We start from the raw sequence: 10,255 nt of genomic DNA, 5'->3' as shown, positions 1-10,255 counted from the left end.
TGGGGCTGAGGGAGGGGTGAATAAAGGGAGCAAACCCAAGCTCTCCAGGCCCAAGTGTTAGACATGCTCGCTCTGAAACCCGAACAGTCGGTGAACCTCCGCCCCCGCCCCGCGAGGGGAGGAGAAAAACGGGCGGCGAGCGGAACCCCACCCCGGAGGGGCAAGCGTTGGGCGGGGGCCGCTCCCGTGCAATAGGCGGCGAGGACGTGCGTTAGGCCGGCCCCTGGGCGCGGCCTGCAGGGGGCGGGCTGCACAGAAAGGGAAGCGGCCGGGGCACCGAAAGCCAAAGCTGCCACGGCGGAGGGCAGTCAGCGGTAGTGGCGGTGACGGTGGCGGCAGCAGCTGCAGTCCTCCTTCTCTCCCAGCGCACCGGGCCATCCATCCCCTGCCACCCGTCCCCCCAGCCATGTGTGCCTCCCTGATGCCCCCGCTCGCGCATGTCTTCAAAGGCACTTTCGTCCACTCCACCTGGACCTGCCCCATGGAGGTGTTGCAGGACCATCTCCTGGGAGTGAACGACAGCGGAAAAGTAAGTGCGCGGAGGGTGAGTCGGAGGAAGGGAAGGCGGGAAGCACCCTGGATTTAGCCGGGGCCAGCTGTGACCGTCTCTCGTTCACAGTTAAAACTGCGGTCGAGTTCAACCTGCCCTTCCTAGAGAGACGTTAGTGGCGGGGAGCGGGGGACGTTCGCCCGTTGCCTCAGCGCTTTGCTTCGTCCCAGCCTTCGCCAGATCCCGGGGCTCCCGGAGCCAAGACGTACTCCCTAGGTTGGTTCGAAGATTATCACTCGTTCTTCGCTCCATTTTAGAAAATCAACCGGGGAGGGGAAGAGCCGGGACCGAGAAGTAGTAGACGACCTGTTCGTTGGCGGCTGGGAGAAGAACTAAAGTCAGAGAGTTCACTTAACCGATAGCCGGTTTGCCTAGAATTGGGGTGAACCGCCGGTAAACTGCACACAATCCAAGATGACCGAAATCAATTCTATAACCAAAGCTTTTTCTAGTCCAAAATGTCTTCTCTTTTTTTTTTTTTGGTAATTATCCCACTTGGAAAGGGAGACAACTGAAACACTGCAGATGATAACTACACAGAAAGAAGGGAAATAGAATTTAAAAAAAATGGCACAGATGGTAGTGGTAACCTATCTAGTTGCTCAGGGAGTTCTTCCTTTGGGCATAGAAGAAAAGGCAAGTAAGCAAGCAAGCAAGCAAGAAAAAGCAAGTACTTTTTCTTGCTTTTCTTGCTTTTCTTCAAAAAGCAAGAGCGGTGGAGGGAGGAATGTTGGAGGAGCGAAAGTTCCAATACTTGCAGTGATCCACTGCTCCGTTGAGCTAATGTTAATCTGGCCCTGCCTGGAAAAGAAGAAATTTACACTTTAAATTCATTCCCGAGGGAAGTGTTATTTTTTTTTAACTTTTTTAACGTTTTTTCTGGTGTTCTGAAGTAGATTTCTCCCAAACACTTAGGACGGTGCTCTGTGCAAGAAGGCATTGGATAATTTGTGTTAATTGATTGGTTTCAAGCTTCTTGTGGACAGGGAACATGTCTAATTCATTCAATCATATTTATTGAGCGCTTACTGTGTGCAGAGCACTGTACTAAGCGCTTGGGAAGTACAGGTTGGCAACACATAGAGACAGTCCCTACCCAACAGCGGGCTCACAGTCTAGAAGGGGGAGACAGACAACAAAACATATTAACAAAATAAAATACATAGAATAAATATGTACAAATTAGAGTAATAAATATGTACAAACATACAGGTGCTGTGGGGAGGGGAAGGAGATAAGGCGGGGAGGAGGGGGAGAGGAAGGAGGGGGCTCAATCTGGGAAGGCCTCCTGGAGGAGGTGAGCTCTCAGTAGGGCTTTGAAGGGAGGAAGAGAGCTAGCTTGGCGGATGTGCCAAAGGAGGGCATTCCAGGCCAGGGGGATGATCAACTCGGTTATAGTGTACTAAACCAAGTGGTTAGTACAGTGCTGTGCACACAGTAAGCACTCAAATATGATTGATTCAAATGTGACATAATTGTGACTTCCAGTATGTAAGCAAAATGCACCTGCAATACACAGTATAACTTGTCTGAGTTGTTACTGCCTTTGTGCATACTAATAAGGGTAAGGAGTTTGGCCAAATTTTCCCTCAAGCACATGAAAGGTTGTTTTTTCTTTTTTTAAAAAAAAGCTCTCATTGAAGTGCCTTAATGATTCTACATCCTTCTGTATATTTCCATGATCTATTTCATAATGTCACCTAGGAGATCAAAGACCAGTTACAGGATAGATTCATTTAGAAGGGATATCTTATCTGGTTCAAGATTGCATAGGTCCAGGAAACTTGGCTCCTGAATTATAAGATGTTTGCGTGGAAAAGGATCCATTTAACATATTCCTCCGAATCCATATTGAATGTATAGCGTATGTGTCTCTTTCAGTGTCTCTCCCTGTGTGTGTCTGTGTGTGTGTGTGTGTCTCTCTCTCTCTCTCTGTGTCTCTCTCTGTCTCTCTCTCAGACAGGGAATTTCAGGAATAAACCAATTAGAAAAAAATATATCAGAGTTCGGGGAGGGTTGGAGGCATTATTTTCACCATATCAAGCTGTTTCACTCCTAAATTCTAAAAAAAACCCTTCCCTTTTCAGAATTTGTTTGAGAACAGAATTGGTGACAGAGAAAGGAGTAGGAAGTGCCTTAGCTGGGATAATTTTAAATCTTTTACCTAATGATTCTACAGCAGAATTAAAACAGAACTCAGCTGATCCTGTAAGTAATTGGCAATGAGAGTATTTTGGGTAATGGTTAGAATGAAGTTAGAAACTTGGGCTAAATTACATAATATGCTCTGTATGCCTGCCTCTAAACTATTTCCTTTCCTTGGTCTGGTCCAGAGACCTGCATGGACTCTGTTCTTCCAATTTGGCCCAACAGCAAAGGTGCAGGTTGGGGAACTAGTGTTTCTGTACAAGTACAATGTCAAGGGGTGAGTAAAGGGCAGGCAGTGGTGGTTTGCAAAGTCATAGCCAAGATCAAACCCCAATCCTCGTCAACTAAACAAAAACCAAAAGAAATCAAGTGGAGTGCTGATTTATAACTCTTGGGTAGAAATTTTCAAAATGGAATGTCTCAACTTAGGACCAATGTGTGGAAATCGAATTACCATCACAAATGCAGTTGGGTTAACCCAGGTAAACAGATATGGGTTGGGTGTGAATTTACAGTCTGCAAGTACACTACACAATACCTGTGCTGATCTTGAAGCTTGCTACCAAAGCAAAAGTCTCCAATTCCATACCTATACATTCTTCTCCATTTCTGAGTAATTTATATAGTGTAGCATTCCAAAAGAGTTTGTATTTGCCAAATGGCATTGGGGATGGGGCTGCTGGGTGCCTGCAGATAGGATCTTCTACCGTGAAGCAGCGTGGCATAGTGAAAAGTGCCTAAGCCCGGGAGTCAGAAGACCTGGGTTCTTATGCCGGGTCTGTCATTTGTCTGCTGTGTGGCCTTAGGTAAGTCACTTCACTTCTTTGTATCAGTTACCTCATCTGTAAAATGGGGATTATGAATGTGAGCCCCATGTGGCATAGGTCAAACGCTTGGTACATTACTTTGCACACAGTACACACTCAGTAAATTTGATTGTGGGGCATGGGCTGTGTCCAACCTGATTAGCTTGTATCTACCCCAGCACTTAGACAGTGCCTGGCACTTAGTAAGTACTTAACAAATATCATAAAAAACCCCTCAACATAATTTGACTGAACAATCCCAGCTGTCCAAGCATTTCCTGGTACCAGTTGATGACTTTGAGTTACTTCTGAGTACAGTCTCAGGTTTGGCGATTTAGATACCACGCTGTTGCCAATTGGACCATGTTTTCTCTTTAAAGAAAGCAAGCAGGGTGGGGTAGTTGTGGTGGGGAAAGGTCTAGTCTAACCAGATTTATCTCTTCTGCCCTGCTGCTGGAGACTGTGGGGGTAGCTACCAGAACCAGGGTCCTTCTCTCGTGGAGCTCCCTGTGGGGAGGCTAAGGATGGGAGCTGGACCCTTTTAGACCAGGACTCTCCATTGCTTTGCTGGCCAGCCCCACTCAACTCAGTGATGGGGTCTTCTGTTGAATCTGGCGGATGACCTTCGGTCTATTCTCACCAACTTTGGGAGCGAGAATCCGTAAGAAAGAGTAGATTGTGGTCCTTGTCGTTGGCACAGAACATCACGCCCTCTCTCCCTGCCAGCCATGTTCCCCCTGAGGCATAGGGTGCAACAAGTGAGTAGGCGGACAGAGTCATGGCTAGCACATTGAAAGGGCAGGCAGAGTCTTTGTGTGGGACCCAAGTACGACCCACCAAAGCAGCACGTTCCCTGACGATACCCCTTTGAAGAAGCAAGGTTGGCTCTCTAGGTTCTTGTCTCTCTCTTTCTGTCCTGCCCTAGTAAGCAGATCACCTACTGGCATGGCCTTAGGAGATCAATCACTTGAGATATAGAGTCATCTCCACAAGTGAGCATCAGAAGGGCACCTTGTACTTTATATCACAGGTGTTCTTGGAGTAAGTCATCAGAAAGTTGCCACCTCTTGGCCAGGTAAGCCTTTTCAGCATTTTTCTCTTTACTCATCCTGCCCTCCCTGCGTCCACCCTCTGACCTCTCTCCATCCATCCTCCTTATCCCCTTTGGCCCCTGCCCTTCTTTAATCCTTTAAACACTTCACTTCTCATGATTCCCTTGCACTCTGGAAACCCCAAACCTTCTCCTCCCTATTCACATGGCTTTCTTGCTCCCCACATTGCTGGGCTGAAAACACACACACACTCCCCTCCCCCTCCCCCTTCCCCATCCCCCTCTCCCCCTTTCCTGTCTCATGTCAGCTCATTCAAAACTGTGGAAGAGGCATGGGGAAGGGACCATTGTAACCCTCTCCCCATCCTGCCCCGGTCCCATTTACAGTGGTGATTTTGGGGACCCTGGGCAGCATGGGCTTATTTGCAGCTGGGCAGGTACAGGGATGGCTCTGGCAGGATAAGTTTAAAAAATGTCGTGCTGGGGAAAGTTCAGAGTTACAGAGCACAGGGTCAGCTTGGTGTGGGGCGGGGAGTAGGTTAGAGAGGGACCCAGGGGGAGCCATGGTGATATGTTGTGGATAGATTGGGATTACAGGGTGCAAGGAGGGAAGACATAGGGGAGATATGAGGAAGGATGATTAAAGGAGGATGGGCAGAGTGGGAATGGGGTAGGAGTGGGAAGGGAGAAATGGAGAGATGAGAAGGGGAAGTGTGAGGGAAGTAAAGGGGAAAAAAAGAATTAAAAACATTTAACTGGCCATAAGCCCAAATGGCAAATATATGAATATCATTGGGGCCGTCATTCAATCAATAGTTTTTCCAAAGCACGTTCTGTGTTTAGGGCACTGCACTAAGCTCTTGGGAGAGAACACTAACTACACAGTGAGATTCTGAATATTCAAGGCTGCAGCCTTTCCTCTCTTCCTATCAGAAAATCTTCTTCACCCATGTTAGATTATATATTGTCATTCCTCTCCCTACTTTTGTTTTGGTGGTTTCTCACTCTTCAGATCCTGTGCCCTGTTGCGCTCTCTGTGTGACTGTCTCCCTGTATATCTGTTCACTTGTCAATATGTTTTTGAGTCCGCATGTGTGTTTCTGTCCTTGTGCTTTGAGGTTGCTGGGTTTCCATGTGTAAAATTATGTGTCTGTTTATGCCTCTGTATTTGCTTTTCTGTCCATATACGTTTGTGTATCCCTGGGTGTTTCTATGTGTGTGCTCATGCCATTATGTATTTCTGTGTGTGCGCACGCACGTGTGTCCATCTGTGCATATGTTTGCGGGTAGTAATAGTGGGAAACTTCAATTACCCATACACAGATTGGCTGAATAACTCATCAGGACGAGAATTAGAGGTAAGGATTAAATTGGATAAATGACTCTTGTCTGGAACAATTTGTTTTAGAACCCCAAGGAAAGCTGATATATTGGATTTAATTCTGAATAGGGGACAGGTCCTCATGCTGGAAGTTTATATGGGAGAGCTGTTCTGCAATAGTAATTACAATCCAGTGAAATTAAATATGCTTGCTGGGGATGGGAAGCCCAAAAGACCCAACAAAAAGATGTTGAATGTTAGAAAAAGCACTACGAAACATGCGAATATTAGGGAGAAGATAAAAAGCGTAGGTTTAAAAAAAGTAACCTACAGTTCTTGAGACTGTTTATAAATGAGAACCAGGTAAAGTGTATACCAAAAAACCCCCACAAAACTCAAACAGAAACACTGCATGGCTAATTGGTAAAGTAAAATTGGTCATCAGGGAGATGGGCAGAACTCATCCTTTGAAAAATGGACAGTTTCCCCAAATGAAAATAGGAAAGCCAGTAGAGGGTGGTAGCTCAGGTGCAAATAGAAAATTTAGTGGGTCAAGAAAAGGAGTTTCAAAGCTCTTTGCAAAAGACACCAAACAAATAGTAAAAGATTCTTCAAATATAACAAAAGCAGGAAACCAGCTAGGGAATCAGTTGAGCTACTTAGTGATACTGCATAAAAGGTTCATTCAGGGATGCAAAGGCAATAACCAAGAGGCTTGAGGAAGCCTTTGGTTTGATCTTTACTGAGTAAGTTATTAGGGAAGACCAAAGACTATTTTTGGTGAGTTTATAAATGAGGTAAAGAAGTCACCAGGATTGTCTGATCCATCCAAGATATATGAAAAACTCAGAGTGTGAATTGGGGAACTCTCGTAAGAATGTCTAACATTGTTACAAATGACCACCGAACTGGACTGGCAGCTATCCAATGTAAATCCCATCTATAAAAAAGGATTCCTGGAATTGTAGACCAGCGAGTATTACTTCTAAACCTAGCAAAGTAGTAGGATCTACAATTGAATGATGATGATGATATTTAAGTGCTTACTACAGGCAAAGCACTGTTCTAAGCGCTGGGGGATATGAGGTGATCAGGTTGTCCCACGTGGAGCTCACAATCTTAATCCCCATTTTACAGATGAGGTAACTGAGGCCCAGAGACGTTAAGTGACTTGCCCAAAGTCGCACAGCCGCTAAGTGGCGGAGCTGGGATTAGAACCCATGACTCTGACTCCCAAGCCCGTGCTCTTTACACTGAGCCATGCTGCCTCTGTAAGTGTTGAATGAATCCTTAGACACAAACACAACCTGTTTGGAGAAACCCAACCTGGTTTCTATGAGAGGAAACCATACATCACTAGTCTAGATAGCAGACATAGTATATTCCCCTTTTCAAGAGATCTTGGCAAAGATTTCACACTAAAGGCTTGAAAACAAACAAAAGCAATTAATCACTGAATTGGAGGAAATGATCTGTCATGGATAGGCAACCCATTATAAGACTGCAAACTCCTTGAGAGCAGGGATTGTGTCTAACTCTATCGCACTCTCCCAAGTGCTTAGTATAGTGCTCTGCACACAGCAGGAGTTCAATAAACACTATTGGCTGATCAGCTGAAACAAAGGATGTGATTAACCCACTTTTCTTGATGATGAAAATGTGTCATTATGCGATTCCCCTGAGCTCCAGCCTGCACTCTTTGCTTCCCTAATACCATTCTACTCCCTGTGCCTCACTCTTCTTTCTCGCCATTGACCTTTGCTCACACAGTCCCCCCCTGCTGTACTGCCTCAGTGACTAAGGCACCAGGATAGGTCAGCTGATCTACAGCCTCTCTGCAAGCCAGGCCCTGGCCTTAGGAGCTGCACTGTGATTTCCCCCGCCGACCCAGCCACTTCAACACTAACCACCTGCTTCATTCCTGGCTGCTAAGCCAGGCTGGGGTTAGAGGAGGCCAGTCCCATCCTGCCAGCAGGGGTCAAGAAGGGGGACCAACATCTTGGCTCCACTTCCACCCCTATCTAGCTCCAAATGCAGTGGTTGGGTAAGAGACACTATCAATTTGAAAGGGAGCCTAGAACAGAAGTGAGCTGGGACACCTCTCTGGTGGGTACTGGCAGTTACTTCAGAGTTGCAGGGGTCCAGGGATCATTGCTTTGTCACAGCCATCCTCCTCCCCCTCGATCTCAATCACCCCTCAGCCCCACAGCACTTACATAAATATCCATAATATATTTGTATATACTGATGACTGTCTCCCCACCCTAGACTGTAAACTTGTCATGGGCAGGTAACATGTCTACCAACTCTGTTAAGGTGCTTAGTACAGTGCTCTGCACACAGTAAGTGCTTAATAAATATGATTGATTGGGCTGGCACAGATAGGACCGGTGTTGGGCTGAACTCTGACAATTTTCAAACCCGTGTGTTCTGAGAGTGGGGGTGGGCATGGGAGTGACCTATTTCAGAAGACATAAAATTGAAACTCCTTCAGACTGTGTAGTTTATCAGCAGCACTAGGCTCCTACCAACATCATGTGGGGAATTTGAAGACTGTGCTCCTCCCTGTGCTCCACACTGCCTCTTTCCAGTGCATTTCAAGCCCTCCTTCCCAGTTTGTTCTGTTTTCTTACTGCCTGTTCTTTCCTTTTCTTCCTTCTTCACCTCCACCCTACTACTAAGTCCATCTGCCTTTAGCTCCTTTTTTTTGGTACTTGTTAAATGCTCTGTGCCGAGCTGTGTAATCAGCGCTGGGGTACAAGCAAGATAACCAACTTGGATACATTCTGTTCCCATTAATATTCCTAACCTTTATTACAGTTTGAAAAAGGTAGCTTACTTTTAAGCCAACAAACCAACACGCTTTGTCCACTGTCAGAAATTCCCAGGAATCCTGGGATACTCATTTCGTATAATAATGGTATATGTTAAGCACTTTACTAAGCACTAGGGGGAATGCAAGCAAATCAGGTTGGACACAGTCCCTGTCCCACATTGGGCTTCCAGTCTTAATCCCCATTTTACAGGTGAGGTAACTGGGACACAGAAGTGAAGTGACTTGCCCAAGGTCACACAGCAGACAAGTGATGGAGAGGGGATTGGAACCCATGACCTTCATATCCATGGATCTCTGCTGGCTCCAGAGTTTTCAGGTGCACCTTAGGCAGCATTATGGCCTGGTGGAAAGAGCATGGGTCTGGGAATCAGAAGACCTGGGTTCTAATCCCAGCTCTGCCATTTACTGCTGTATGATCTTGGACAAGTCACTTTTGTGCTCCTCGTTTCCCTCATCTGCAAAATGGGGATTCAATACCTGGGCATCCTCCTTCTCGGACTGTGAAACCCAGATGGGACCTTACTATCTTATATCTACCCCAGAGCTTACTACTCCATCACCTTGCCCCCTCCTACCTCACCTCCCTTATCTCCTTCTACAGCCCAGCCCACACCCTCCGCTCCTCTGCTGCTAATCTCCTGACTGTGCCTCGTTCTTGCCTGTCCTGCCGTCGACCCCCAGCCCATGTCATCCCCCTGGCCTTGAATGCCCTCCCTCTGCACATCCGCCAAGCTAGCTCTCTTCCTCCCTTCAAAGCCCTACTGAGAGCTCACCTCCTCCAGGAGGCCTTCCCAGACTGAGCCCCCTCCTTTCTCTACCCCTCCTCCCCCTTCCCATCCACCCCCTTTACCTCCTTCCCCTCCCCACAGCACCTGTATATATGTATATATGTTTGTACGTATTTATTACTCTTATTTGTACATGTTTATTCTAATTATTTTATTTTGTTAATATGTTTTGTTCCCTGTCTCCCCCTTCTAGACTGTGAGCCCACTGTTGGGTAGGGACCATCTCTATATGTTGCCAACTTGTACTTCCCAAGCACTTAGTACAGTGTTCTGCACACAGTAAGCGCTCAGTAAATATGATTGAGTGAATGAGTATGGTGCTTGGCCGTAAGCACTTAACAAATGCCACAATTATTATTATCTGCCCTTGATCTTTGAAATCCACACTGGCTCTGAAGGAGTTCTTGACTGAGCCCAAGCCAGCATCCATTTGTGAAAACAATGTTTGCAGAAAAGTAAAGAACTGTGGGACCTTCTTGCCTCTTGTAGATCTGGCCTTTGGGTTCTTAAATGAATTTATTACAGATAATCTTAAGATAGAAAAAATTTCTTTTTTCTTTTTCTCATGTAACTAGAGTTCAAAACAAGGTGAACCAGTGTATAAGCCTGGAAAATATTTCTGTAAGTGCCCCTTTTGTGTTTGTGGTGTGTGAAGACACATCAGTATATTGAACATTAGAAAAGACTGCAACTGAATGTCCTTGCCCTAACCTAACTCCTGCTTTTTTTCCCTATCATTGTCCTTAGCCCCATCT

The 10,255-nt window shown here is 46.1% G+C and overlaps 1 protein-coding gene across 1 annotated transcript in view; it reads left to right on the top strand.

The window, feature by feature from the left end:
* The first annotated feature begins 265 nt into the window (after positions 1-265).
* GDA (guanine deaminase) overlaps positions 266-10,255 on the top strand; it is a 73,837-nt gene continuing 63,847 nt past the window's right edge. The window contains exon 1 of the mRNA XM_038769491.1: positions 266-529. Within this exon, the coding sequence (XP_038625419.1) occupies positions 407-529 (123 nt within the window). The 5' untranslated portion in view covers positions 266-406. The remainder of the gene's footprint in view (positions 530-10,255) is intronic.

Source organism: Tachyglossus aculeatus, chromosome X4, assembly GCF_015852505.1.
Source record: "Tachyglossus aculeatus isolate mTacAcu1 chromosome X4, mTacAcu1.pri, whole genome shotgun sequence".
In the NCBI taxonomy this organism is placed as follows: Eukaryota; Metazoa; Chordata; class Mammalia; order Monotremata; family Tachyglossidae; genus Tachyglossus; species Tachyglossus aculeatus.
Note: the sequence above shows the minus strand (reverse complement) of the source record. Positions and strands in the feature narration are given on the sequence as shown.